At 60.4% G+C, this 25,346-nt stretch overlaps 13 protein-coding genes across 13 annotated transcripts; 6 read left to right on the top strand and 7 right to left on the bottom strand.

The window, feature by feature from the left end:
• Nucleotides 1-86: 86 nt before the first annotated feature.
• FA10DRAFT_265050 (hypothetical protein) lies at nt 87-1,248 on the top strand. Its single transcript, XM_025520900.1, has 3 exons — nt 87-205; nt 277-879; nt 941-1,248. Exons 1-3 carry the CDS (start codon nt 106-108, stop codon nt 1,108-1,110), a joined length of 873 nt encoding a protein of 290 aa, XP_025378379.1. The 5' UTR covers nt 87-105; the 3' UTR covers nt 1,111-1,248.
• A 94-nt stretch (nt 1,249-1,342) lies between these two features.
• Nucleotides 1,343-3,393, bottom strand: FA10DRAFT_299811 (hypothetical protein; the record flags this gene model as incomplete). The annotated part of the gene is made up of 4 exons (XM_025524762.1): nt 1,343-2,181; nt 2,256-2,835; nt 2,903-2,927; nt 2,996-3,393. 4 exons carry the CDS (start codon nt 3,391-3,393, stop codon nt 1,343-1,345), a joined length of 1,842 nt encoding a protein of 613 aa, XP_025378378.1.
• A 606-nt stretch (nt 3,394-3,999) lies between these two features.
• On the bottom strand, nt 4,000-5,607 carry FA10DRAFT_249355 (cyclin-like protein). The gene is made up of 2 exons (XM_025519532.1): nt 4,950-5,607; nt 4,000-4,889 (listed from the first exon to the last, which is right to left on the bottom strand). Exons 1-2 carry the CDS (start codon nt 5,586-5,588, stop codon nt 4,086-4,088), a joined length of 1,443 nt encoding a protein of 480 aa, XP_025378377.1. The 5' UTR covers nt 5,589-5,607; the 3' UTR covers nt 4,000-4,085.
• Nucleotides 5,608-5,746: 139 nt separating this feature from the next.
• Nucleotides 5,747-6,663, top strand: FA10DRAFT_249354 (hypothetical protein). Its single transcript, XM_025519531.1, has 2 exons — nt 5,747-6,468; nt 6,525-6,663. The coding sequence occupies exons 1-2, from the start codon at nt 5,791-5,793 to the stop codon at nt 6,627-6,629; spliced, it is 783 nt and encodes a 260-aa protein (XP_025378376.1). The 5' UTR covers nt 5,747-5,790; the 3' UTR covers nt 6,630-6,663.
• Nucleotides 6,664-6,760: 97 nt separating this feature from the next.
• Nucleotides 6,761-8,569, bottom strand: FA10DRAFT_265047 (TFIID-18kDa-domain-containing protein). The gene is made up of 4 exons (XM_025520899.1): nt 8,372-8,569; nt 8,222-8,308; nt 7,957-8,161; nt 6,761-7,866 (listed from the first exon to the last, which is right to left on the bottom strand). The coding sequence occupies exons 1-4, from the start codon at nt 8,423-8,425 to the stop codon at nt 6,833-6,835; spliced, it is 1,380 nt and encodes a 459-aa protein (XP_025378375.1). The 5' UTR covers nt 8,426-8,569; the 3' UTR covers nt 6,761-6,832.
• A 177-nt stretch (nt 8,570-8,746) lies between these two features.
• FA10DRAFT_258605 (hypothetical protein) lies at nt 8,747-12,555 on the top strand (the record flags this gene model as incomplete). The annotated part of the gene is made up of 2 exons (XM_025519915.1): nt 8,747-10,358; nt 10,433-12,555. 2 exons carry the CDS (start codon nt 8,747-8,749, stop codon nt 12,553-12,555), a joined length of 3,735 nt encoding a protein of 1,244 aa, XP_025378374.1.
• Nucleotides 12,556-12,639: 84 nt separating this feature from the next.
• On the bottom strand, nt 12,640-13,474 carry FA10DRAFT_249353 (dimethylribityllumazine synthase; the record flags this gene model as incomplete). The annotated part of the gene is made up of 3 exons (XM_025519530.1): nt 12,640-12,756; nt 12,825-13,181; nt 13,263-13,474. The coding sequence occupies 3 exons, from the start codon at nt 13,472-13,474 to the stop codon at nt 12,708-12,710; spliced, it is 618 nt and encodes a 205-aa protein (XP_025378373.1). The 3' UTR covers nt 12,640-12,707.
• A 374-nt stretch (nt 13,475-13,848) lies between these two features.
• On the bottom strand, nt 13,849-14,819 carry FA10DRAFT_265046 (hypothetical protein). Its single transcript, XM_025520898.1, has 2 exons — nt 14,361-14,819; nt 13,849-14,300 (listed from the first exon to the last, which is right to left on the bottom strand). Exons 1-2 carry the CDS (start codon nt 14,776-14,778, stop codon nt 13,876-13,878), a joined length of 843 nt encoding a protein of 280 aa, XP_025378372.1. The 5' UTR covers nt 14,779-14,819; the 3' UTR covers nt 13,849-13,875.
• A 176-nt stretch (nt 14,820-14,995) lies between these two features.
• On the top strand, nt 14,996-17,079 carry FA10DRAFT_299805 (hypothetical protein). Its single transcript, XM_025524761.1, has 2 exons — nt 14,996-15,758; nt 15,821-17,079. The coding sequence occupies exons 1-2, from the start codon at nt 15,124-15,126 to the stop codon at nt 16,761-16,763; spliced, it is 1,578 nt and encodes a 525-aa protein (XP_025378371.1). The 5' UTR covers nt 14,996-15,123; the 3' UTR covers nt 16,764-17,079.
• Nucleotides 16,885-17,943, bottom strand: FA10DRAFT_227840 (P-loop containing nucleoside triphosphate hydrolase protein; the record flags this gene model as incomplete). The annotated part of the gene is made up of 2 exons (XM_025518729.1): nt 16,885-17,373; nt 17,503-17,943. 2 exons carry the CDS (start codon nt 17,941-17,943, stop codon nt 16,885-16,887), a joined length of 930 nt encoding a protein of 309 aa, XP_025378370.1.
• A 1,213-nt stretch (nt 17,944-19,156) lies between these two features.
• Nucleotides 19,157-20,261, top strand: FA10DRAFT_292117 (hypothetical protein; the record flags this gene model as incomplete). Its single annotated transcript, XM_025524387.1, has 3 exons — nt 19,157-19,244; nt 19,318-19,391; nt 19,427-20,261. The coding sequence occupies 3 exons, from the start codon at nt 19,157-19,159 to the stop codon at nt 20,003-20,005; spliced, it is 741 nt and encodes a 246-aa protein (XP_025378369.1). The 3' UTR covers nt 20,006-20,261.
• Nucleotides 20,262-20,469: 208 nt separating this feature from the next.
• On the bottom strand, nt 20,470-23,690 carry FA10DRAFT_258601 (hypothetical protein; the record flags this gene model as incomplete). The annotated part of the gene is made up of 2 exons (XM_025519914.1): nt 20,470-20,606; nt 20,651-23,690. 2 exons carry the CDS (start codon nt 23,688-23,690, stop codon nt 20,470-20,472), a joined length of 3,177 nt encoding a protein of 1,058 aa, XP_025378368.1.
• A 161-nt stretch (nt 23,691-23,851) lies between these two features.
• FA10DRAFT_265042 (hypothetical protein) lies at nt 23,852-25,328 on the top strand. The gene is made up of 5 exons (XM_025520897.1): nt 23,852-24,278; nt 24,356-24,441; nt 24,504-24,876; nt 24,939-25,046; nt 25,108-25,328. The coding sequence occupies exons 1-5, from the start codon at nt 23,943-23,945 to the stop codon at nt 25,171-25,173; spliced, it is 969 nt and encodes a 322-aa protein (XP_025378367.1). The 5' UTR covers nt 23,852-23,942; the 3' UTR covers nt 25,174-25,328.
• Nucleotides 25,329-25,346: the final 18 nt, after the last annotated feature.

The raw sequence follows: 25,346 nt of genomic DNA, 5'->3' as shown, positions 1-25,346 counted from the left end.
CTGAGACTGACTCCGATTCTTTTTAAAAGTCGGACGGAGGGGTCGGTCCTCTTACTCTCTCGCACGACCCATTCGTTGCTGCACACCCAACACCGACGAGCGATCATGGCTGAAGCACAAAAAGATCCCTACAATGAGCGCGATGCGGGCCTGCTGCTCGTGTTCAGCGACCCGGGCAAGGATGCCACGGTCGATGAGTTCCATGGTGCGTTTTCGAGGTAGTGGCGCCCCTCATGGCCCTTGTACGAGACTGACCGAAGCCTTGAGTGCCCATAGACTGGTACGACAACGAGCATGTCCCGCTGCGCATCTCGCGCTTTCCCGAGTTTCTCACTGCGGCCCGCTATGCTGTGCCCTCGTCATCATTTGTCTCGTCGACGAGCGACGACGCGCGCGCATTCTCGGCCAAGTGGGCCGCTGCATACACCATCTCCTCCAACGCCCTGTACAAGGACCCGGCGTACACGTCGCTGCGCTCGCAGCGGTCCCCGCGCGAGGCCGAGCTCCTTTCGCGCGTTGCTGTCCTTGACCGCCGCATCTATCGGCTCGTCTATGACAGCTCCGCCGAGGGCGCCCTCGACACGACGACGGACAGCCGCGACGGCCTGGGCCCTGCCCCCGCCGATCTTCGACCCAGGACCAAGGCCGACGTGGAGTCCGAGGCAAAGTTCGTAGTGGCCACGAGCGTCACGCCTGCCGAAGAAAACAAGGCAGCGTATGACGAGTGGTACGTCAAGGAGCATGTGCCGATGCTGAAAAAGGTCCCGGGGTGGAAGCGCACGAGGCGCTTCGAGCTCGTCGACGCCCTCATCAACGGACGAGACGTCAGGCCGGACAACCAGGACGGAAAGGAGGTGCCCCTGTGCCTCGGTCTTCATGGTGAGAAACTCTTTTTCGAATGTTCCTTTACCGCTTGACAGCAGCTGACAATGATTCGAAGAATACGAGAACGGCGACTTTGAATCAACGCCGGAATACAAGGCAGCGCTCGACACGCCCTGGCGGACCAAGGTCATCGAGGGTGGCATTGTCCGGAGGGAACGGAGGGTGATGCAGCTCCATCGGGCCTGGGATGCAGAGACTGCTCTCAAGGCCGGCCCTGCCTCCTGATCAGTGATGTACGATTTTCAAGCGTAGTTGCAGAAGATCGAGTCAAGAACATGTACTTCATCGCTCAAAAATCATCTACAAAGCCTCAGAGAGGTGCAGATAGTAGGAACAAGGAAAAGAAAGGGTGAAGAGAGGGCGACAAAGGACGAAGGAACAGAGGTGCTGAAGTTTGATCAAAAGAGGGTGATATTGTTGAAGACAACTTTTAAGTCAGTGGTTGCAAAGTCACGGTCTAGCGACGACTGAGGACGCCAAAGATTCTACCATGGCTGTGGGTGCTATCGCTGTTGGAACTGGAGTTGGAATTGGTATTGGTATTGGAGCTTGTGTTGGCACTGACACCGCTTTTGCTGGCGGTGCCGCTCTTATTATTGTTGAAGCCTTGACCCTGTCCCTTGCCATCGTTCTGGACCTGTTTGTTGCTGCCCGCGTTGGCTGTCTTGTTCCCGTATGAAGAGGAGCTGTCGCCATCGCTGACGCCCATCGACGAGAAGCACTTCGTCAGAGACTTGTTCTGGCTCTCACTTTGGCCCGAATTCTGGCCCTGGCCAGAGCTTTGATTCAGGCTCTGTTTCGAGGACTGGTTCGACAGGGAACTGTTACCTCTTCCTCCGTGTGGAGACGGTGACGAGCTGTTATTGTTGCTGTTGTTGCTGTTTGCTCCAGTCATCGACGTTGACGAAACATTCTCGTTGGCGTTGCTCGAAGGAGACCCGTAGACGCTTCCACCATTACTTCCGACCCCGCTATGAGCTTCGGGGAAATGAACGCGATTGTCGCTGGCATTGCCTCGTGCTGAGGAATCGGCGTGAATTCCTGAGCTGTTCGTAGGGGGAGACGACGATTTCGTCTGTTTGTTTTCGTTTCTTCCTTCGCCGAGGCCATCGGTGCGCGTGTAAGACGTACTAAAGCTTGCATTGCTGCTTCCATAGGATTCGTGCGTCTTTGAGGAGCTGTTGTTGCTTGACACACCTGAGCTGAAAGTATTTTTCGTCGCGGTGGAAGTGTCTTCCTCATCTTTGCGGCTGTCATAGCCATCGCCAGCGCCAGCCCTATCGGTGATGTTTGCTCCTTTTACAGAAAGGCGAGCGCTCAACATTAGACTCATGCACCTCTTGCTGCTTCAAGCAAAGAGATCAACTCACCGCTGAAAGACTGACCACCAGCTTCGAAACCATTCCCAGATTGAGAATCCTTGTCGTTAGCACCGCTGTAGTTGCCCGCTGGACCCGAAGCAGAAGTAGGACCTCCGCCAGTCACGGAGGCCCTGTTGCTGCTATCTTCAGCACCACCAGACTGTGACTGTGCCCGCCATCGGCCCGGGGATGACCTCGAGGAGTTGTTGCTGCTGTAGCCGTCCCTGCTTGACTTCGTCACGGAAGAATTGCCGCCGAAATTGTTGCCGTCATTTGGCACATTGACATGACTGTTGTTGTTACGATTGTTATTGTGGCTGCTGCTGCCTCCATTACCACTGGGTTGGGTGATCTCCCAACCGTACGATGACTGGTTATTGTTCTCGTAGCTCGAGCCGTAGTTCTGTCCGCTATTACCGGTAACGAAAGCATTTGTATCGTGTTTCTTGGATAGTCCGCCACCGCTTCCCCCACTAGACAAGGCAGAAATTGGGTTACGGTCGCTCTTGCCCGTGGTAGCTCCTTTCTTTTCGCTCTTGAAGTACGGTCCGCCGGTGTCGACTTTCGAAGCTCCGCCGGCTGCATTGCCCTATGCAAAATGAAACGTAAACCTGAGAGTGTGCCATCAGGGTTGTGAAAGAAATTAATGAACCCACCTTGGAGTAGCCAGAGCCAGGACCGCTGAAGAGAGAATCAGTATTTAGGGAAGAACAGAAGATGATTCAATATGGAAAGGGGCAGGAACTCACGTAGCGAGAGGCTTGTTGTTCCAAGGCTTTGCCAGCTCGATAGGCTCACCGCTTCCAGTACTTCCTTTTGCACCCATACCTACAAAGCCATCGCCGCCTCCCGGTGGTCCTCCTCCTGCGGACGAGTAGGCGTTGTCTTGATTCTTGATACGTCCTGCATTGTTTACGGCGACAGCGCTTGACCTGGTGCCGGCTCCGCCAGTCGCTCGCGCCGTTTTTCCTCCTCCTGCACTGCGGGTTGAAGTAGCTGACTGTCCTCCGGCGCTCCTGGCAGTATTTTGTCTCGGTGAAGCGACACCTACGCTACCGGTGCCTGCCCCGTTTCGGACGTGGGCGTTCGAGCCAGTGCTACCTGTGCTGTTGCTGCTATTGTTGTGATTGTTGTTACGTGCAGACATCTCGAACCAGCTCTTCGTCAACAGAGAGGGAGTAAAAGCGATAGAGAGCAACGACGGGAGAAAGTAAAGGAAGTGACTAAGTGAGGGCAGGTTCGGCCCTCCTTTTGTAGGTCATCAAACCCCGAAGAGAACAATCAACGCATCCACTTCACAGCTCGAATCAGGAAGACGTCACGACACGGTTCTCACGATTAAAATTAAATGGTGGCCGAAAGAGGCCCTCGCTGTGCCCCTGGGAAAAAGGCCTCTGCTGTACCAAAGTGGACTGAGCACACGGCGGGAAGGGGCCTGTGCTCTGCATCACGGACAAATGGAGAACGAGAGGCTAAGTAAGCGTCGCACTAAATCGTCTACAAGCGAGGAAAGCTGTTGATTGTTTTGGTGATGTCCTGATGTAGCAGCAGATTTGCGATGTGAATCGTGCCGAGATTCTGGCAAATTTAGGCAGATGTTGTTAGAAGAAGGTGGTGATGATGGGAGGTCCGACCGCGCGCTGCGCGTTCTAGTATGCACGGCAAACTTCGCTAACCAGATCAGCATCGTAATTGTCTTCTTGCTCATCACCGAAGCGATCACTTTCGCCAACAACAAGCGTACGATGTTGAACACCGGTGAGGCGTGGCATCACAAGCCGCAACTCGATTTTGTAAGCAGAGTGTTGTTATGATACAGATTCGAGGATCAAGCCCCTTCTACTTTGCCGACTTTCCCCTCTCAATGTCATCCTTGAATAAATTGCCCTCCAAGACTTCTACTTTGGCCTTCTTCCCCTCGGGTCCAAACGTCGCCGGCAGATTCTCGTCGTCGTCATCGTCGTCAAATGGGTCTTTTTCCTCCTTTTTGAGCTTCCTCTTCTTTGAAACGCCCGCGTTCGACGAGACCCTCGCCAGTCCGAGATGGTGAAGCCTCGTACCTGGTGTCTTTTCAGGGTTGTGACATGCCTTGAGACGCTTGTCGATTTCCGTAGCCCTGGTCCTCTCTTCCGAGGCATCAAGAGCTTCGCGGGCGCGGAAGAGGCCTTCGATGTCATCAAGAACCTGCTCGATCTCCGAGCGTGTCGCACCCAGCGGTTTGGCCCTAATTTCCTCATCGTCGAGCTCAACGGCAGCCGCAGACGGGGCCTCCTTTTTTCCCTCTTCTTTGGCCTTCCCCTCTCCGTCAACCTCGATGGCATCCTGCGCATTGCTGCCCGCCTGCTGCTTCTTCATTGTGCTCGATGCTCCCTGCTGCTGCCTCTTCTCCTGTTTCTCCTTTTCCTTTTGCCTCCACGCCTCCCTTGCCGCCTTGCCCTTGAGGACAGCCTCCGTGGCCCTCTTCTCCTTCAAATCCAGGAACTTGCCAACGAGGTCCTTTGCCTGGTCCGAAGCCGCGCGGACGCAGGCCATTGCAATCTGCGACGGCGTGTAGATCAGTTCGGCGTCGGTGAGCCGAGAAAGGCGGAGGTTTGATTGCGCGGGTGCCAAAAGATCCTTGAGGTCTTCTCCGCTGCACACCGTCTGCTCGAGCACGGCACTTCAGCAAAGTAGTTGGAACAAGTAGAATCACTGCCAACCCACCTGTTGGAAATCGAGAAACAGACCATGCAGGGCCCGATGGGCGCCGTGGACCATGTACTCAAACGAGAGGCTCTGCGACACCATAAACTCATGCTCGCGCACCAGCGCAACGTACTCATCGATGGCCTTTTGCGTCGGCTCCTTTCCCGCGAGCTTCGTTGCAAAGTTGGCGAGTGAGATGGGGCAGTTCTCAGCCTTTGCGGCCAGAAAGAGACAGGTGATCATGACGTTTTTTGGATGCCAATCCATGCATGTGTTGACGAGGTAGAAGCGCTTGATGTATGTGATCGCTGTCGCCTCGACGAGCTCGGGCATGTCAAAGGCCTTGATGACGCCCCTGACGCGGGTGAGGTAGTAGGTGACCAGCGCGACCTCGTCCTCGACGCGGAGGAACTGGATCGGTTCCGACGAGGAAGAGGATGGCGGCTCCCCTTCGACTGGCTCGGCGGCTCTCTCCCTCTCCCAGGCATCGGCAAGCCGCAAGCGGGCGCCTTCGTTGCCCTCCTGGCGCCGCTTCTCAAGCTGGCGCGGACTGAAGCGCCAGTGCCGCGCCTGGCTCGTCCATAGGTATGTCGGCGTCGGCCCAAATGCGGGCGGCGCAGTCGGCATCGACTGTGGCGCATGCAGCACCTCGCCCATCTTTGTGTGTGTGATGCTGTGTCAGGAGTGACGACAAAGGCGACGAGCAGGACAAATTGTGGAAGGCCGTGCGAAGAAATTCACGTGTGGTCGTCGCTGCAAAAATTTGGCCAGATGCGCGATTGACAACCTTCTTCCCAAGGAAAGGTCCTCCCTCCCACTCATCTCGCGTTGGTCGTCTTCGGGAAAGGGAAGGACAAGGATGTTCAACCTCTCGCTGATCCACGACACGATCCGCATCCCGCCCTCGTCCTTCTCGCCCAACGCCTCGGAGTCTGTCAAGCCGATCCAGCGGGCCATCAATGCAAAGTACGCCAACCGGATCCTGCCCGATGTCGGTCTTTGCGTGAGCCTGTTTGACCTCGTCAGCGTCGACGAGGGCCGCGTCAAGTGGGGCGACGGCTGCCTGTACCACCGTTGCGTCTTCCGACTTGTCGTATTCCGGCCCTTTCCAGGCGAAGTGCTCGTCGGGCGAGTCAAGTCGTCAGACCCCGAGGGCCTGCGCCTCACCATGGGCTTCTTCGACGACGTCTTTGTGCCCCGCGAGCACCTGCCCGAGCCGAGCGGCTACGACCACAGCGAGGCGCTCTGGTTCTGGCTCTGGGAACCCTCGGATCCGCGCCTGTACGACGACCCGCTCGGCTCGAGCAAAGAGGACCGGCTGTACATTGACACGGGCGCCGTCGTCCGCTTCCTCGTTGAGTCCGACTTGTTCGAGGAGCCCGAGCCGCCGGGCCCGGCCTCGTGGGGCGCAAAGGGCGCCGCGGCTGCTGCTGCTGCCGCCGCCAAGTCGTCGGCTGGCGCGATCCCGGGCGAGGTGGGGCAGGTCAACATGGCAGAGGAGCTATCGTCGAACAAGGCCTCGCCCTACCGGATAAAGGTGTGTCTGGCTCCTCTCCTTCTTCTTTCCCTTGACTCATCGTGATGATTCCACAGGCCTCGATCTCGGCACAAGGGTTCGGGCCCGTGGGCTGGTGGGCTGGTGCCCAGCAGGAGTATACGGGCCAGGAAGAGCAGTATGCGGGCGCCACAGAGCCGTGAGGGGTTGCTTGTCTTTGTTTCAATGTATTTGTATGCGTTCACCATCCCTTCTGCCACTACGGCTGAGTACGACAATCTGTTCCTGTGTCTCGCTCCATGAGCATGGAGGCGAGATCAGGTGGAAAGAGAAGCACGGATCGAGGTTGACAATTGCAGGGTCTCTATAAAAATACAATGGTAGGGAGGAGAAGTAGGCGGCCCAATCAAATAACAAAGACTCTCGTGCGACGCAGCCCGCCCGGGTAGCCGCCCTTGCCGGCCGAGAGGGCGGCCCTGCCGCGCTGAAGGCGGGCAAAGGCCTCAAGAATGTGCGAGGGCAGGAGCGGACTGGCCTTTGCCGGCGGCATCGTAAAGAGCCCGCAGCCCTTTTCGTCGTCTTCTTCCTCCGCTGCTGCTGCTGCGCCGTCCTCAGTCGCAGCCGCCTTTCTGGCACTTTGGCCGTTGGTGAGGCTGCCGTTACTGCTGTGGCTACTTGGCGACGGGTCCGGCGAGGTCCTGCCATTGCCGTTTGCTGGATTTGGCGGGGGCGTCTCGTGCCTCGCGCGCTTGCTTGGCGACGTCTTGGCGCTGCTCTTCTGAACTTGCGCCTCGCCCTGGCTGCTGCTGTCCGCCTTTCGCTTCTTGAGGGAAGAGGAGGAGGCGGTGCTCTGCTGCGAGACTGTCTTGTTCGACTCCATCGATGTGTCGCCCACATCGTTGTCCTGCGCTGCCTCACCCTCCTGACCAGAAGCAGAGGCAGTGGTCATTGTGCCCTTTCTCGCGCCATTGATCGCCTGGATGTTGTTGTTGCTGCTGCTGCTGTTGCTGCTCTCGTGCTTCTTGGCCCGGGCCGCCTCCTCCTCGAGGGCCTGCTTGATGGCCAGCGCACCCAGGCACAGCTCGCGCACCGTCTCAAAGGCGAGGAAGCCGAGGATATCGATGATGTCGTCGTTGGGCTTCACGTCGAGGTAGGCGCCAGCATTGATAAACTCGCGGAAGCGCTTGCCCTTGCGAAAGGTGAAGCTGGCCTGGCGGCATTCAGAGTAGTGCACGTACTCTTCCCGCGTCATTCTCCGCGTGGCCTCGTCGGCGTCCTTGAGCCGCTGCAAGCTGTCCTGGTGCGCCTCGATGTCGTCCTCGTCCTCCTCCTCGCGCTCGTCGCCTGCGCCGCCGGGCGCGGTGAGGTGCTCGCTGTAGACGGTTTGGATGTCCCACGGCAGCCTGATCTTTGCGATGCGCGACTTGACTGGGTTGTCCACTGTCAAGAAGCATCCATAATCGTGAGCTTGAGCCCTTGCAGCAGCAGAAGAAGAAGCATGGGAAGAAAAAGCAGGGAAAAGCAACCCACCTGCATCGTCGCCCTCGGGCACATCGGGACCGGCAGCACCCGCATCGCCGCCGCTGTCCTTTGCATTCTTGCGCACGTCCTTCCAGCTCAGGTAGGTCCGCAGACGGTTGACCTTTGCACGATCGTAGCGGATGAGAAAGATGAGGTCCTCGGGCGAGAGGAAGCGCGAGGAGCGCCGAGCAGAGAGGGCGCGCGACTGCAGCATCTGGGGGCAGGACAGGCTTGTCAGCCGAAAGTATGAGAGGATAGGGTGCACGACACACACCAGCTCAATGACCTGGTTGCGCACAATGTCCTCGACGAGCTTCAGCACATCGGGGTGCGGGTCGACGACGTCGCCGAAGACAAACATCTGCTCGTGCATTCATTCAGCTTCCTTGTTCTTTGCTCTCAATACACCACGAGGCGAGCTCACCATCTGCGAGATCTCCTGGAGATAGCGATACTCTGGCTGGCTGTCCTCGCTCATGGTGGGCTGCTCCCCGACCGAGGCGATTAGTGCAATTTGTCGCCGTGCAATTTGTCGCAGTGAGCAAGAAAGAGAGCGAGGAAGAGCGAAAGAGAGACGAGGCAAGGCGTGATTAGAGGAGCCAGGAACGCACGCGCCATCCAAGCTAGGCTGGGAATTATTTATCTGGAATCTCACCCAATCAGGCAAAAAAGCTAGGCCTCTATGGCTGTGATCGGGAGGCGGGACAGTCCGAGTCCATCGCTCGCTCGCAAGAGATCTCTACCACAAGCAAGACGCGCGCGGGAGGGAAGGAGAGAGAGAGAAAGAGAGAAGAGAGAGATGGCGACCGTGCTCGCTGCCCAGGGCATCGCACCCGCCATGCTGCCGTCGGACTCTGGCTCCTCGTCGTCGCAGCGGCAGGATGGCCCGCAGCAGCAAGGCCTCGTCGCTGCCCCACGGACACTACTGCCGCCGCCGTCGCACGCCGATACTTCTGCCCAGCAGCAGCAGCCGGCCCCGCAACACCAGGTCCTCGTCGCCGTCGTCCTGCACCCGGCAGCACGGCAGTCGCTGAGAGAGTCGGTCGCCTTCCTCGGCGCCCTGCTCACGAGAATCGAGCGCCTGTACCCCAACGCAGCTGTCCTCGCCAGCCAGGTGCGCTACGGCTACACCAGCACCAGACGAGCTGCCTCGGCCCCCGCTGCGTCATCGTCATCAGTAGCAACAGTCGACGACTTTTTGGAGTCGTCGCGCCTCTCAGTGACGCCGTGGTCGCCCGCGGCTGCCCTGCTCGCCGGGTCGCTGACCACCGTCGATGCACCCATCGAGGCATGCTGGGAGGACGACTTTGACGCACTTCTATCGGGAGATGTTGCCGGTGATGACGACGATGACGGAAAAGGCGCTTCTTCGGAAACTTCGGGCAGAGGGAGGGTCGTCGATGGCCTGGTGGCTTCGCTCGAGCTCTTCTCCCAGGCGCCCGTCCATCCTCCCGTGCTGGCCCGCTACCTCGTCCACATCCTCCCAAAAACACCCAGCTCGCTCACGCCGCCGCTGAACCTCGACGCCGACTCGCACCCGACCCACAACTTATTCTCGCACAACGACGACCTCGACTGGCAGCGCGCCGTGGCCGAGCTCGGCAAGCTGGGCGTATACCCGTGCACGATCTGCCTCGATCCCTCGTCCTACCGCCTCATCGACGACGAGGCCAAGGGCGGCGAAGACGGCGACCTGGACGGCGTCGACTCTCGGGGTTCAAACAAGCCTCTGTCGCACTCGCTTGCCTCTGATGGCGAAAAGGTGCATCGTGCGCTGCTGACGGATCTCGCCTCTGTCTTTCCCTCGCTGACGGACGCGCCGAGCATCTTGGGGAGTGCCTATCGCTCTATCCACACCGAGTCGGGCCTCTTTCTGTCGGGCCTCAGCGACGCAGCGGCCACGGCGGCCCGTGCTGCTGCCGGCGCTGCTGCTGTTGCTGCCGGTGGCGTTGTCAATGGGCGCAAGCGGGCGCGCAAGAACTCGGCGTCGCTCGACGGTGTCAATGGCAAGCGAGCAAGAACAGCCAGCCGGTCCGAGATGGCTGGTGCGGGTGCTTTCACTGCCTCGGACACTGCTGGCCTTGGGCCATCTGCAGACCTGGCGTCCTCTTCGGCTGCCCAGACGGCGCTGAATGCGTCTGCCAACAATGGCATCACTGCCAACTTGTCGACGACAGCGGCGACGAGCAACGGGGCAGGACCACCCGCTACAGGGGCCGAGGTGGACAATTTGGCCGTCAACAAGGTCCTATTCCTGCAGCAGCAGCAACAGATGATGCTGAGGAATCTGGCCATTGCCGCGCGGCAGCAGCAGGCCAGGGCCGCCCAGGCCGCCGCCACGGGCTCGGACCCGCCCGGTGGACCCGACTCACCGTCAAAGAAGCAGCTCTTGGAGCAGTTCAGAGACAAGCGTGAGTTGGTGCTTCTTTCTCGGTGTCTTTGCTGCAACCAGGCCCACTGATATCTCTTACTTTCACCTTGACAGTCCTGGCACAGCAGCACTCGCTCAAGGCACAGGCGGCCCAGCTCTCGGCTGGTGGGCCACCGCCGAACTTCAACAACACCCTCACGACGCTGATTGGCATCGAAAAAGAGGCGCGCGAGAAGGGTGTCTACCTCGGTGGGCCCAGTGGCGCCCAGCTGGTGGCACAGCAGCAGAAGCTGCAGCAGCAGCAGAGGACCCAGGCAGGAGCGACTCAGCCGCAGCCGCCACCGTCGGCGGGCTCGGTGTTCCTGCCACCCAACAGTGGACAGGGGCAGCAGCAGCAGCAGCAGGGGCAGTCTTCAGTTGCTGCTGCTGGTGTTGGTGCTGGTGCTGCTGGTGCTCCCGGCGGGCTCGAGGCCATGGCGCTACAGCACAAGCTGCAGCAGGAGCGTCTCGAGCGCATCAAGCAGTTCCAGCAGCAGCAACAGCAGCAGCAGCAACAACAGCAACAACAACAGCAGCAGCAGCAGCAACAACAACAGCAGGTACAACAAGCGCCGCAGCTTCAGCAGCCACCCCAGCAGGGTCAGCTACCACAAGCACCGGGAGTACAGCAGCAGCAGCAGCAGGCTACACTCCCACGAAGGCCGATGCCGACAGCCATCTGGCAGGGCCCCATCACATGGAGCGTCACGACGGGCACAAACGTGCGGCGAGAAGTCGTGACCTTTGTCACGGCCCAGGCGGCCACGAATGCAACAAAGGAGACGCTCATGCTGCCCTGGCCATCGCGCATGACCATCAGCGAGGTCAATCCCGTCAACATTCCCATGCTGCAGGCCTATGCGGCCAAGTCGACGGTGCCCTGCGTCTTGTTTCAGCCGCTGAGCGTGCCGGGCCAGCAGCCACAGGCGCAGCAGGACGGAAGCACAAAGACGCCCCAGCAGGCCAACGAGGCCATGTACTTTATGCTCGCCAAGATGATCGACAGCAAGCGTGGCGCTGCGTTCCTGCGCCTGTCGCCCCCAAACGGCAACAGCAACAACAGCAACAACAACAACAAGACTGGTCCCGGCCCGGGCATTGTGGTGGTGTCGACGCCTGCGCCCGCCCAGACGCAGGGTCCCGATGGGGCCGTGCAGCCTCAGGCAAATCGACGGCTGCTTGGTCTTGTGTTCAGGGACTCGGTCCCGTGGCATCTCTTCTCGGGCCCGCAGCCTCCCATGCAGCCGCAGCCACAGCAACAGCAACCACCGCCGATGCAATCGATGCAACCACAGATGCAGAACCAGCAACAGCAACAGCAGCAGCAGCAGCAGCCATCTGGAGGCCTGGGCAGTGCAGCCATGGCTCACATCCAGGGCAGCATGTCCGCCGTGCCGACACCGCAGCAGATGAACACCATCCCCCGCGCGCCCTTCAACCTGCAGCAACCACCCCGCCCGCAGCAGGCGCAGCCACTGCAGCAGCCGCAACAAGCCACGCCCTCGTCGCAGCCGCCCATGCCGCCGCTCATGCCGTCGCAGCCCCCCTCGGCGGCGTCCAACATGGCCAACTTCAACGTCTTCCAGCCTCCTGGCCAGCCGCAGGCCCTCCAGCAAGCGCCACGGCCTGGATTTGCGCAGCCTCCCTCTGGACAGTTTCAGCCGTCTCCGTTTGGCTGGCAGCAGCAGCAGCAGCAGCAGCAGGCACCGACGAACAATGCAATGTCGTCTGCGCCGCCTTCGGCCTTTTTGGGACAGCCTTCTGCTCCGCCTGCGCCTGGTATTGGTGCTGGTGCAGGAGTAGGAGCGGGCGCAGGAGGCGCAGGAGGCGCAGTTGACATGGCTGCCCTGGCTGCCCAGCTCGGTCTCACGCCAGAGATCCTGCAGGTGCTGCAGATGCAGAGTCAGCAGCAGCAGCAGCAGCAACAACAACAGGCAGTCGCGCCTGCTCCGTGGCAGCAACAGCAGCAGCCGCAGCAGCAGCAGCAGCGACCGCCGCTCCTTGGCAGCATTCTCGGAAGCATCGGCGCCAGCAACAACGGCGCTGCCGGAGCAGCCGGCAATGGTGGTGGAATGGGCATGGCACCCGGTTTCAACAGCAATGCACCTCCGCAGCAGCAGCAGCAGCCGTCGTTTGACCTCGAGGCCTTCACGCGACTCATTGGCATGAATGGCAACTCGGGCGGCAACGGTGCCTGACCACATCTCTTCCCCCCCTCTCTTACTTGCGACTCTTGGGTTTGGGCCTTTTTCCTTGTACAGTAGTCGTAGACAGTCTCTTTTCTCATTCGTCACGTCACCATTGGCATTTCTTTTCTTCATTCCCTTTTGCTATTGTGAGTACGTGGGCCCTATGCGCCCAACTTGCCGCTTGCCCATGTCTTTGTCTTTGTCGCCATCCTTTAGTGGTAATAAAAGCTTGGGTCAGCCTATGCGAAGCCTCTTTCTGCAAGTCCTTGGCAACTCACTCGACGGCAGCCGTGCCCCAGTCCTCGCCGTGGTTGTGCTTCTTGCTGCTCTGGCCCAAACCGCTCCGCTCCAGCGCCTGCTCCTCGGTGAGGGCCGTGAGGACGCCGAGGATGACGGGCACGCCCGTGTCGAGGCCGACGCGCATCAAGCCGTGGCAGCAGCTGTCGGAGATGTACTCAAAGTGCATCGTCGAGCCCTTGATGAGGACGCCGATGGAGATGACGGCGTCGAGGCTCTGCTTCGATGCCTTTGCGTCGCTGCCCGTGGTCCCTGCATTTCCGGTTGTGGCTTCGATAAGCGAGCCCATGAGGTCGTTTGCGTTCGATGAGGCCTGGATCTGGGAAGCGGCAATCAACCTGTTCGCAAATCCCAGCACAGGATCGCAGCCAGATCAGCTCGTGCGTGGACTCAAAGATGCAGGGCAAGGTGAAACCCACCGAGATGTAGCGATGGGCAGCTCGAAGCTGCCAGGCACGCTCTCAATGACAATGTTCTCCGACTTGACGCCGGCTTTTTCGAGGCTCGAGATGGCGCCCTTGACGAGCGCGTCGATGCACTCGGTGTTCCAGCGCGCGTGCACGATGCCGACCCGGAGCGATGCCGCGTCCGGGAACGACGTAGGGGCGGGTGCGGGGCGTCGTTCGTGCATGCTTGCTTGATGTTAATCAGAAAGAGGGGTTACAGTGGAAAGAAGTCAAGTGGAAAGGAAGGTTGGTTGGTCGAGGTACGACGGACACGTGAAAGTGGAGGCGTGCTCGGCCGAGGCGGTGATGGCTTGCGCGGACATCGTCCGTGGACGACGATGACCGTGGCCATGCCTGGCCGGCATTCCACAGCCCATGTCTCAACTGCTGATAAGAGCGCTGTGTCGTAAGCTTCAGAATAGCGCGGCGGCGATTGCAAGTTTCGAAAGAAGAGAAAGTGAAGCAATTGTCGAGGCTGCCTCTCACTGGCAGCAACGAAGGAGTCCAAGCACCACAAACGAAAAACCCATGCACAACATTGAGTAGTGAATTAGCATTGCAGGTGTGGTCTCTCATGAGACTATCTTTACTTTTCCTTTTCAAGCTCTCGCCTGAACTCGCGGACGCCTTCGTCCTCATCCTCGTCCTGGGCTCCCTTCTTAGGCTGCTCCTGCTGCGCCGCTTGCTTATCCCCGGACTGTGCCGGCGCGTCGGCGCTCTCCTCGTCGTCGTCAAAGTCCTGGATCTCCTCCTTGTAGTGGTCGGGGTGCTTGCGGAAGCAGTTCTGCATGGCCGAGAACTTCTCGACGCAGTCGATGCCCTTTGGCTCCGCTTCCGAAAAGACAAAGCAGCTGAATGCGTCCTTGAACTCCTCGCCACAGGGGCCGTCGGCCATACCGCCGAGACAGGGGCAGTCCCAGTTGATCTCGTTTGTCTCTGGGTTAAACGCGGCCTGCTGAGGGTCCTCTTCGGCTTCCCGTGCCGCCTCGCTCACCGCTGAAGGCGCCTTGTCTGCTTAGCAGAATGATCAGCATCGCCATCTTACTAACGAGACCTGAGTTTAGCACTCACCAGCCTCTTTCTTGTCCTCCTTTCCCTCCTTTTCTGACTTCTCGCCCTCGCCTCCCTCCTTGTCGCTTTCCTCCTCCGCTGCCGCTGCCTCCTCCTCCTCTTCCTCCTGCTTCGGCTGGAACGTCTTGGGCCCGCTCGAGATGTTCATGCGGTCCGCATATGCCTTTCTTCTCTCGCGCGACGCAGCCGATCCGTCTGACTCGGCTCGCAAGGGCTCCTTGAGCAAAGCCGTCGCGGCCGCCAGGGCGACACCGAGGCCAACGACGCCAGCCACTGTCCCTCTCGTCCCGGCATGGGGGGAAGTAGCAGAGGCGGAAGTGGCCACCGACCGCCGAGCCGAGATCCGTGCAGACGCTAGCGCCGGTGCCGAAGCCCGCGAAGAGAGGCGCATTGCCATCGGCTTGAATGTGCTCGCCATCGTTACACGTCGTCCGTCCCGGATTTAGCAGTGGAAGAGAGAGAATGGCGAAGAAGCCGCGAATCCGATTCTTCGCGAGGGTCCTGTCCTGTCCTGATGATCAGAAAAAAAATCAATCAGCAATGAGATCACACGTGGGTTGAGCTTGGCGGGCCGTCCGAGTTCCGCGCGCCTAAGATTTGTGGTAGTGGAGGAGGACGTGAGAAGAGGAGGTCAACACAGATCGGGGCAACGCATCCGTGGCACGAGCAGCGGCGAAGCGAGGAGGACGTTCCATCGCTGTCCATCGCCCAGCAGCCAGCCCAAAGGACAAGGGGCACTCGACGGAGCCAAGGAAACCAGAAGATGGCAGCAGCTGTCGCGACAATGCCCGCAGACACGCCGCCGCCGCCGCCCGCATACCAAGGGCCCTCCTCCTCCTCTTCAAGCCGCAGAGACGAGCGACCGAACCCATTCACATCGATTCTTCACTTTGTGCCGCAAGAGGACGCTCACGATGACAGCGAGGTACGAGGAGAAGCCACACCACTCGAGCCCCCGCCGACACCACCGTTGCCGGCCGAAGAGGGCGCCGAGGAGCTGCTGAAGCGCATCGCCTCGCACCTCGCCTCGCACGACTCGCTGCACGCATACCTCTCTGACAGATCCGACCTTCCCGAGCGGCTACAATCCATGAAGGAGCAGGTCCTGGCGGACTCGGGTCGGATCGCGAGCAGACGCACAGAGACGTTGCATGCGCACAAGCGCCTCATGGCTGTCCAGCACCGCTGGGAGGATGCCGGCGCCAAGAAGCGGGCCTTTTGGAGCCCCAAGAGGAAAAGAGAAGTACGGCGAGAGATTGACGAGGCAAAGAGCGAGTACGAGAGAAAGCACGACGAGGTCAAGGCGGGCGAGCAGAGGCTGGAGCGGGACCGCGAAGATCTGGAGAGGCTTGAGGATGAGGTGACGCAGTACAGAAGGGTCGAGGCAAAATTAGATCGGTGAGTTATTCCTTTTGGCAGCTTAGGAGGAGGAGGCGATGGGTCGCTGACTGGAGACACAGGATCGACGATGAGATCTTTGCGGGTCCGACTGTGAACCATCATGAGGACGAAGATGCCATCGAAGTCCGCTTCCATGTCCACAGCCAGACATCGTCTCTGCTGCTCAACACGGCCAAGACGGAGATGCGGGCACGCAAGCACCTCGACAAGGCCCTGAAGCTGACGGCGTCCCTGATCAAAGAGGTTCAGGCCGGTCTCAACATAGGCATCGACGTGGGTGTCGCCACGAACCAGAAGCACAAGAGTGGCATGTGGAAGGGATCGAGCCAGCATGCCTCCTCGCGAATGAGCCGGGGCCACATCCTGCGCGCCAAGACGATCTCGGGCGACCTGCACACAGCCTATGTCCTTGCGAGAGTCGTGCAGCGGCGTGTGGCCAGGCTGCCAAAATTGACCGTCATCGAGCTGGACAAGCTGCCGGACATGAAGGACAAGAATCGGGTCTCGGAATTGGGACTGCATCGCTCGTTGGAGCAGACGTATGCGCAGGCAAGGGTCGTCAAGATGCACATTGAGCAGGAACTACGGACGTCGCAGACGAGGGAAAGGCATTGCAAGGAGAGGAGCCGTGACGAGATCGAGGAGCGGCGAGCCACCTGGCTCGATCTCCGGCAGACGAGGAGAGCCATCGTCTCGCAGCTCGCCGGCACGTGCGCAGGCCTCTCGATCAGCTCGCCGCCCCGGCCACCCGACTACCAGCGTCGAGACAAGGGCAAGGAGGCTTCAGAGGAGGCCGACTTTGTGCCAGAGGTGCCGAAGGCGTTTATGCGAAGGGTGGATCGCGAGGCGAGGGAGGCTTCACGAGACATCTTTGGCAAGATCTGCCTCGAGGTGGGAGGCGTCCTCGACGACGATGGTCTCACCGAGGAAGAGCTGGCCGAGGCGGCGGCAGAGAAGCGCAAATACGACGACATCCCCGGCTGGGATCTCTCGTACACCTGAGCATCAATTTCCCTTCTTGAGACAACATGTCTGCGATTGTCAATTGTATTCTGTACTGTACATACATGCTTGCTTTGCCCAATTGCCAAGGAGGATACAAGTACAGGACATGCGTGTATTTTCAAGCGGTGGTTTCATCTCCCCACCTCTGTTGCTCATCCAGCAGAGCGCTTCTCTCCTCCTCCTTTCGCACCTCGTTCGACATGCCTCGAGCCACGCGCTCTACGCCGAGCCGGTACTTTGCGCTTGCATGGTACACCTCGATGCTCCTCCCGTGAATCCTCTCTACGTTCTCCTTGAGCTTCCTCAGTTTCTCCCGGCTCTCTTCGATCTCGGCGTCGTCCTTTGGACCCAGGAGGTCGCACTTGTTTGCGACAATACCTCGGATCTTGTCCGAGAGACCGGGCTTGTACGTCTCGAGCTCCTGGGCGAGCAGTTCGACATCGAGCCACGGCTCGGCGCTGTTGGGGCCGACATCGACGACGTAAAAGAGCGCGGCGCAGCGCTCGACGTGCCGAAGGAACCAGTGGCCCAGGCCACGGTCTTCTGCTGCACCTTCGATCAAGCCGGGGAGGTCCGACAGGGTGAAGCGAGCCGCTTCCACGTCCGTCTCTGTCGCTCTGTTCGCTGCTGCTTGGATTGGAATCGAAGGTGCGTCGCGGTCATCTTCGATGGCCGACTCGTCGGAAATGATGCCTTCGCCCGTGCCGATCAGCCTGCCGTCCTCGTCGAGCCTGACGACGCCGAGGTTGGGGCTGAGGGTGGTGAATGCGTAGCCTGCAACTTTGACGGTGCTTCCCACGCTGCTCATCGACCGAATCAGGGTGCTCTTGCCCGCGTTTGGCAAGCCCACCAGACCAACATCGGCCTGCTGCTTGAGCTCGAGGTGGACAATGACTTCTTCGCCAGGCGTGCCTCTGGTCGAGACTTTGGGCGCTTTATGGCTGGCCGAGAGGAAAGTCGAGTTGCCCAGTCCTCCCGATCCCCCTTTTGCCAGGAGCAGGAGCTGATCGTCTTTCGCGCCGACTCCTCCACCAGCAGCTTCCTCTGGCTCAGTAGTCGATGATGATGTCGATAAACGGAGCCGTTTGCTCCACCGTTCGGCCAGATCCACGGTCCATGCGCCATCCTCGTCGGCGCGGACAACGTCCCACTCCTCGTCCCTCTGCCGCTGCTGCATCAGGTCTGTCTCCCGTTGGCGGAGTAGGGTGAATGCGAAGCGCCTCTCGGCTTCCTTGAAGCTGGCGCGCTGCGAGGCAATGTCCGACGTCGCCTCGTACTCTGCTTCCAGTCTCTCGAGCTCTTCTGGATCTGCCTCCTCTTCTTCGAAGGGCTCCTCCTCTTCTTCTACCATTTCGTCCTCTTCTTTACTTCGTCCTTGTTCCTGCTCCAGGTCCGGCGACGTGGACGAGGCATGGTTGAGTGCGCCTCCTGCATAGTGCCGCCAGACAGCGTCTCGCCTCGCCCTCTGCTCAAACGGGTCCACCTCGCCCCCCTCGTCGCCGCCGTCTCCCTTGGCACGCCTGGGCAGAGCCATGGACGCAGTGGCCGAATTCCTGCGCCTCGTTCTGCTGAGTCTGGCATAGGCCCCCGCGTACCTCCTCTCTATGTCCTTTTCGTACTCTATCCTCCGCCGGTCCCGCTGCTCGTCCTCGAGCAGCTCGCCCTCGTCATCGAGGCCCACTTCGGGCGGCCGCTCGACACGGACGACGGTGCCGACGGGCACCCTCAGCACCTTGTCTTTGCCCCGCGCGCCGCCCTTCCAATCGCCCTGGCCGTGCTCGCCGCGGTCGGCCATGACGCGCGCGGCACTGCCGACGCGCGCCAGGGACCGCAGCGCAGGATCGCACGTCACAAAGACATCGCCGCCTGCGCCGCCGGAGCCGCCCGAGGGCGGGCCGTAAGGGAGGTACTTTGCGCGCGCAAACGCAATGCACCCGTCGCCGCCGCGGCCCCCCGAGAGGCGCAGGCTGAGCGTGTCGACAAACGTCGCCTGGCCCGCCGTGCGCTTCCAGTGCGCTTTTTTCTGCGAGCGGTCGGTGTTGCTCGGCGCGCTCGAGGCGGCAGAGACAGAGGCGGCGTTCGATGCGTGTCGAGTGGAGACACTGCAGCGGCAGACCCTCTCCCTCTCCACGAACCTCGCAAGCACCAGCGCCCGGCGGCTTGAGCAAAGGATGCTCATTGGTCGCTTCGGTCTCGCTCCGTGTCTACAGTAGCTTGCTTGCGAAGAAAATTGGCTTCTCAAAAAAAGAAGACTGGACGCAGAGGTGGAGCAGATGGAATAAGCCACGCGACCTCGGGCTGCATCAGTCAGTCAGTCAGTCAGTGGGTGGGTGGGTGGGTGGAGGAGAAAGGAAGGAGCGAGAAGAGCAGGTTGACAAGCAGCGACGAAGATGGATCCGAGGATACGACGGATCAAAAAGGAGATTGCCGATATCCAGAATGACAAGGAGTCCGGCCTGACGATTGACCTCGTCGATGGTGAGCAGCGGCTGGCTTCTGTCTCTCGTCTTTGTAGGAGAGAGGAAGGAGAGAGCTGACGGCTTTTGTCCAGGATCGATGACGCATCTCATTGGCACCTTTCCTGGGCCAGAGGGCTCGCCCTACGAAGGGGGCCATTTCGAAGTGGTAAGTCGGGACCTGCGCTTTGTTGGTGTTGGCAGCGTAGGGGGAATAGGACAGCTGACGAGGGAAGAGGCGCGTGGCTCACTCTGCAGGACATTGACGTCGTCGAGGGCTACCCGTTCCAGCCGCTCAAAATGCGCTTCCTGACAAAAGTCTACCACCCCAACATCAGCAGTGCGAGCGGGGCCATCTGCCTCGACATTCTCACCACCAAGGCGTGGAGCCCCGTGCTCACGCTGCGGTCCACGCTCGTCTCGCTCCGCAGCCTGCTCTGCTCGCCTGAGCCCAGCGACCCACAGGACGCGACGGTGGCGAGCCACTACAAGGCGGACCGCAAAGGGTTCGAGGACACGGCCAAGTTCTGGACAGAGTGCTATGCGAGGGCAAAAGGCCCACAGGAATCTACCTCAGCAGGGGGCAAGACCGGCGCTGCTCCAGGAGCAGCAGGCCCGGATCCTGTGCTTGCTGCCGGCCTCGACGGACAGGATGTGGACAAGTTTGAGAAGCTTGGCTTCCCGCGGGAGAAGGTCATCGAGGCACTCGCGAGGAAGAACTACCGGGGGACAAACAAGGCAAATGTCTCCGACGATGCCATCGTTGAGGCCCTGCTGGCTTAAGTGCTGGCCTGGCTTGTATCAATCTCGACCTCTTCTCTCTTCCTCTCCCTCTCCTTCTCACCCATTCAATAGCTCCTTGATCCCGCACCATCTTACAAAGGCATGACGTAGCTAATTCACCCAGAGCATCTCTCTCTTTGTACCACTCCAGCACATGAACAAAATCGATGATGAATGCGTACCATTTCTCTCATTGGGTGGCCGCCGCCGCCGCCTTGTTCTTCTTCTGCCGCTTCTTCTTCGCCTTCTTCTTTGCTGCTGCTGCTCCATCTGCTGCAGTTGAGGACGGCCGCCCCTCTGCCTCTCCCTCGCCATCGTCGCCCTCCTCGTCGCCGTCGCCGTCACCCTCGCCCGAAGACTGGGAGCCCTTTGAGACTGGCGTATCTTGGCCCCCTTGTTTTAAAACGTCCTCTTCCGTGCTGGGTGCAGGCTCCGCCTTGCCTTCTGGCTCTCCAGTCGCCTTGTCATTCGCTGGAGCTTCCTTTGCACCTGTATCTGCCGGCACAGGTGTGGTTACGGCAGCAGCAGCTGATGCTGCCGCCCTCTCCCGCTCCTCGCGAGCCTTGCGAAGCTTCTCCGCCAATGACATCGACCCAGATTTCTTCGGCGCCGAAGCAGCGGCCGGCGTTTCTTCTTTCGTCTCACCGGAGCCTGCAGCTGCGTCCTTCTCTTGCTCAGTCTTCGCCAATTCCTCCTTTGCCTTGGCTTTGGCCTCTTTCTCTGCCTCTGCTTGCCGCTTCGCTTCCTCTTCTTCTTTCTTCTTTCGCTGCGCCTCCTCTTTGGCCGCTTCCTCCTCAGCCACTCTCTTTTTCTCTTGCTCCTCTTCCTTTGCACGTCTCTCCTCTTCTTCCTGACGCTTCTTGGCCGCCAACTCCTTTTCTTCGCGCACTCGTCGCTCTTCCTCCTCTTTCTTGAGCTTCTCTTCTTCCTCGCGCTGCCGCCTGAGCTTGTCCTCTTCTTCGCGTCTGAGGCGCTCGTCCTCCTCTCGTTTGAGGCGCTCCTCTTCCTCTCGCTTCAATCGTTCTTCTTCTTCTCGCTTCTGTCGCTCTTCTTGCTCCTTCTTGCGCATCTCTTCTTGCTCTCTCTCTACCTTTTCCAATCTTTCCTTTTCCAGCCGCTCTTTCTCCACTCTCCCCTTCTCGAGCCGTTCCTTCTCGAGCCGCTCCTTCTCGAGCCGTTCCTTCTCGAGCCGTTCCTTCTCGAGCCGTTCCTTCTCGAGCCGCTCCTTCTCGAGCCGCTCCTTCTCGAGCCGCTCCTTCTCGAGCCGCTCTCTCTCCAGTCTCTCCTTCTCGACCCGCTCCTTCTCGAGCCGCTCTCTCTCCAGCCGGGCCTCCTCCTCCTTTGCCCTCCTTGCCCTCTCCTCTTCTTCCTTCCTCAGCTTCTCCTCCTTCTCCTCCCTCGCCCTCGTCTCTTCCTCTTCCTTGGCCCGCCTCGCGCTCTCCTCCTCCTCCCTCTTCCGCCTCTCGCGCTCGCTCTCGGCCCGTCTCGCCTCGAGCCTCTTCAGCAGCGCGTCCCTCCTCTTCTCCTCGCCCGTCTCCCACGTCTCTCTCGCTTGAGCGGCCCACGCCACGACTGCTCGTCGCTTCTCCTTCAGCCCCGCTCGCTCCTCCTTTACACCGACATCGCCGTCCGCGCCTCCAGAGACGAGCCGGACGACGTGGGGCCGCACAAAGCCCACGACATCGCGCTCGAGGAGCGACAGAACCGTCGCCGCAAGCATCCGCTGTGCTTCCTTGAGTCGCTGCGGATCTCTCGACGTAGACGCCACGTCCTCGCGCTCGCCCTCGCCTGCGCCCTGTCCCAGTTGTCCCAGCTGCACATCGAGGGCAGGCAGGAGGGCGGCGATGCTGTCGGTGGAAGGGCCACCATCCACGATGGCCTCAGCCATGTCGAGCCTGCTCGCGAGGCCCAACGCAAGCTCCACCGTCTGATCCAGCGTCTCGTCGAGCACCTCGCCGACTTCCTGGCCAATGGCGGCTGGACAGAATGTCTGGAGCGCATTGTACGCCTCGAGGAGGTGGTTGAGCAGCGTCGCGAGCGCCGGCACATCGAGCAGGTCCCTCGAGGGCGCCGTTGCGGCGTCCGTCGTCGTCGTTCTACTGCCGTTAGTATCAAAACGAAGCATCTTGGACACGGTGGCGGCGCTGGCCGAAGCGAGGAGGCTGGCGACGTCGGCGGACGAGGCCCAGCGCTGCGAAAAGACATCTGTCGCTCGTCGAAGGCCTCGCGTCCAGACACGGAGCACCTCGCGCTCAAATGCGCCGCAGGTCCCTGCTGTTGAAGATGATGACGACGATGAGGAGGAGAGAGAGCCCGAAAAGTCGAGGCCGAGGCGAGCGAGAGAGACAGAGGCGTAGGAGAGCTGCGTGTGGAGCGAGGCAAAGGTCGAGAGGACGTCGGTGGCGGCCTTGGAGTAGGAGGCAGGATGCCGTTCGAATGCGCTCGATGTGATCCCGGGCACGTCGGCGTCGAGCGAGGCGCCGAGCAGATGGAGGGCCTTGGACGCAAAGGCCGAGATGAGCATCGTGGGGCTCAGCTGGCTGTCTGCTTCTTCTGCCGCACCGTCGCTGGTGTCAGCGTTGGCATCGACGGCGCTTGTGGTATTTGAGGAAGAGGCAGGCTGGGCAGGCCTGTCGACGAATAGGGCCAAGGCCATGCCAATGGCGTCGTTGACTGCCTCTCTCCAGACGCTGATCCTCGCTGAGCACCTCGAAGCAGCATCGCTGGCCTCTTCGTGCGACGAAGTGGCATTCTCGAGCCTCGACACGAGGGCAGCATACCGCGATCTGAGCAGCGAGAGGCAGATGGTCGAGTCGGACAGGGCCAGCTTTGGGGGCACGCCGCCGCGTTGCTGCTTGGCTTGGATAGCATCACCGCGGGAGGGGCCACCGGCAGCCTCGTGGTCCACCTCCGAGAATATCCTGAGCAGTGAGACGTATCGGCGAGCGACGGGAAGGCGCAGACCCCGGGCATCCAGGCCCTTGAGCAGGTCGTCTCGAAGGACGACGAGATGCTGCCACGCCTCGCGCCGCAGGGCAACCAGCACAGCATGACCCCTGGCTGCCTCTCCCGGGAATGGTATCGAATGCGAGGAGGAAGCAGCAGTAGCGAAAGAGTCCGCAGGACGGGAGAGCTTGGCAATGTGAATGCCGAGCTGCAGCGCTTCGACGGGGTGGTTAGCGCGCACGCATGTAGCCAGGAGCGCCGGCAGCTCGAGCACGTCGGCCAGCGAGGAACGGTGCTGTTTGAGCAGCGCCTGTGCGCGGCGCTTGGCCTCGAGGTGAGGCTGGGCAGCCGAAGGGAAGCGCTGCGAGGCCTGTGCGAGGCGAGGGATGGCAGAGTCGAGGAGCGAATCGAGCTTGGCGTCGAGGGCGTCGAGCCCGCGAGGGAGCGACGACGAGGCCTGGCGCACCTGGACAAATGAGTCGACGTGGCGCGCACACAGCGTCGAGAGCTGGCCATCAAGCGAGGTGATTGTCGTGGTGAGTGCAGCAGGCTGCACGCGCAGGTCGGCCAGCGACTTAGAGGTGAGCGAGTGAAGGTACGACGACGACGATGATGACGACGAGCCGCCCAGATCGAGCAGACCCTCGTTTGCCCCTGCACCGCGCATCAGCAGGGAGAGCAGCGCATCCCCGTCGTGGCCGCCGCTGCCATTGATGCTCGCCGTGGTTGCTGCGGCCATCGAGTGCAGTGCTGGCGGCCCTCTCTTTGCACCTAGTTGTTGTCTTGTTGTCTTTAGTCGTCGCGGTGGCCGGTGCTTCTTCTTTCCTTGGCCCCTGCTTTGGCAAGTTTAGACTTTTCGCGTGGCGAGGCTTGTGCGCGAAAGAGGGAAGAAATTGGCATCACACAACACCTTCTTCCTCCACCAGCAAGCAGGGAGGAGGACAACAGCAGCCATCCACCCACCCATCTGCGAGCAAAAGCTAGAGAGACAATGTCGACACACAAGACGCGATCTCAGGGCCAGGCCGCCTTTGAAATCACGATTGCCAACCGGTCGTCGCCGAGCACCAACAAGGCGACCTCGAGCCCGTTTCCCCTCGTCCTCGATCTCTCCTCTGAGCCCACCGTGGGTGAGGTCAAGAAGGCGATCCAGGAGCGCATCAAGAGGCTCGGCACCCACCGGCAGCGCCTCACCACCGAGGAGAAGCGGCCGCTGCTCGACGAGAGCAAGACGCTGCGCGAGGAAAATGTAAAGACGGGCGACGTCCTCTATCTCAAGGACCTTGGTCCCCAGGTCGCATGGAGGACCGTGTTCCTGACTGAATATGTGCGCACACTCCTCCTTTGCCCCCTAGATTGCGCGTTTGGCTGACTGGTCACCCGACGAATCTTTGCTGCACACAGGCTGGACCTCTTCTGATCCAGCCCCTGCTCTACTACTACGGCCCCGTCATCTGGCGCAAGCACTTTGAGTACTCGCAGATGCAAAAGTGAGTGTACTGAGAGCCAGTCGAGCCACTTGCGCAGCCGGGCTCACATTACCTTCAACAAGGGTCGCATTTGGCCTCGTCATTGCCCACTTTGCCAAGCGCGAGCTCGAGACGCTGTTCGTGCACCGCTTCTCGTCTGCGACGATGCCCCTCTTCAACATCTTCCGCAACTCGGCCCACTACTGGCTCCTCTCGGGCCTCTTCCTGGGCGCGGCCACTTTCTCGCCCTACTTTAGCGCACAGGCCGTCAAGGGCACCATCCAGGACGACCCTCGCTTCCTGGGCGCATGCACTGCCGTGTGGGCCCTCGCCGAGCTGGCCAACTTCTCGTGCCACCTCACGCTTCGCAACCTCCGGCCTGCCGGCACCCGCAAGCGCGGCATCCCCCGCGGCGGCCTCTTTGAGCTCGTCAGCTGCCCCAACTACTTTTACGAGGTGAGTTGGGTGTCTTCCATAATTAGAGAAGACGATACATTGATTTATTTTGGATTGGCCAGATTGTCGCGTGGATCGCCTTCACCGTCCTCACCCTGTCGCCCGCGTCGGCCATCTTTACCGTCGTCGCTTCGGCGTACATGTTCCCATGGGCCACGGCCAGGCACCGGGTGCGTCTCTCTCTTCTGCCTTTGCCAAACCATAGCAACTGACGTCTCTTGGCTTTCTCAGAACTACCGCAAAGAGTTCAAGGACTACCCTCGCCAGCGCAAGGCCATCGTCCCCTTCATCTACTGAGCGTTGGTTTGTATTCGAGTTGAACGTGTCGTTTGAAAGGAAAGTGGGGATAGTGGGGACCTGAATGGGCGCCAGTGAGGTGAAAGACAGCAAGAGCGACCACTGCACCTAGAAGAGGGGAGGGTCAGGCCCGATTAGCATGGGCCGTGATGCGGCGGGCGCAGTGTAAATAA

This window comes from Acaromyces ingoldii (genome assembly GCF_003144295.1).
Source record: "Acaromyces ingoldii strain MCA 4198 unplaced genomic scaffold FA10scaffold_2, whole genome shotgun sequence".
NCBI classification, from domain to species: domain Eukaryota; kingdom Fungi; phylum Basidiomycota; class Exobasidiomycetes; order Exobasidiales; family Cryptobasidiaceae; genus Acaromyces; species Acaromyces ingoldii.
The sequence above is the reverse complement of the archived record's forward strand: the minus strand, read 5'-3'. Positions and strand labels throughout refer to the sequence as shown.

Bases quoted from the DNA above. Each gene is read 5' to 3' on its own strand.
- FA10DRAFT_265050 (XM_025520900.1), top strand. From the start codon at position 106: ATGGCTGAAGCACAAAAAGATCCCTACAATGAGCGCGATGCGGGCCTG. The intron at 206-276 runs GTGCGTTTTCGA...GAGTGCCCATAG, and splicing joins CACGGTCGATGAGTTCCATG to ACTGGTACGACAACGAGCAT. The intron at 880-940 runs GTGAGAAACTCT...AATGATTCGAAG, and splicing joins CCTGTGCCTCGGTCTTCATG to AATACGAGAACGGCGACTTT.
- FA10DRAFT_249355 (XM_025519532.1), bottom strand. From the start codon at position 5,588: ATGGGCGAGGTGCTGCATGCGCCACAGTCGATGCCGACTGCGCCGCCC. The intron at 4,890-4,949 runs GTGGGTTGGCAG...GTGCTCGAGCAG, and splicing joins TGTTTCTCGATTTCCAACAG to ACGGTGTGCAGCGGAGAAGA.
- FA10DRAFT_249354 (XM_025519531.1), top strand. From the start codon at position 5,791: ATGTTCAACCTCTCGCTGATCCACGACACGATCCGCATCCCGCCCTCG. The intron at 6,469-6,524 runs GTGTGTCTGGCT...ATGATTCCACAG, and splicing joins CCTCGCCCTACCGGATAAAG to GCCTCGATCTCGGCACAAGG.
- FA10DRAFT_265047 (XM_025520899.1), bottom strand. From the start codon at position 8,425: ATGAGCGAGGACAGCCAGCCAGAGTATCGCTATCTCCAGGAGATCTCG. The intron at 8,162-8,221 runs GTGTGTGTCGTG...TCCTGCCCCCAG, and splicing joins GCAACCAGGTCATTGAGCTG to ATGCTGCAGTCGCGCGCCCT. The intron at 7,867-7,956 runs GTGGGTTGCTTT...GCTTCTTGACAG, and splicing joins GCCCGAGGGCGACGATGCAG to TGGACAACCCAGTCAAGTCG.
- FA10DRAFT_265046 (XM_025520898.1), bottom strand. From the start codon at position 14,778: ATGGCGAGCACATTCAAGCCGATGGCAATGCGCCTCTCTTCGCGGGCT. The intron at 14,301-14,360 runs GTGAGTGCTAAA...TCTGCTAAGCAG, and splicing joins GGAGGACAAGAAAGAGGCTG to ACAAGGCGCCTTCAGCGGTG.
- FA10DRAFT_299805 (XM_025524761.1), top strand. From the start codon at position 15,124: ATGGCAGCAGCTGTCGCGACAATGCCCGCAGACACGCCGCCGCCGCCG. The intron at 15,759-15,820 runs GTGAGTTATTCC...CTGGAGACACAG, and splicing joins GTCGAGGCAAAATTAGATCG to GATCGACGATGAGATCTTTG.
- FA10DRAFT_265042 (XM_025520897.1), top strand. From the start codon at position 23,943: ATGTCGACACACAAGACGCGATCTCAGGGCCAGGCCGCCTTTGAAATC. The intron at 24,279-24,355 runs GTGCGCACACTC...TGCTGCACACAG, and splicing joins CCGTGTTCCTGACTGAATAT to GCTGGACCTCTTCTGATCCA. The intron at 25,047-25,107 runs GTGCGTCTCTCT...TGGCTTTCTCAG, and splicing joins GGGCCACGGCCAGGCACCGG to AACTACCGCAAAGAGTTCAA.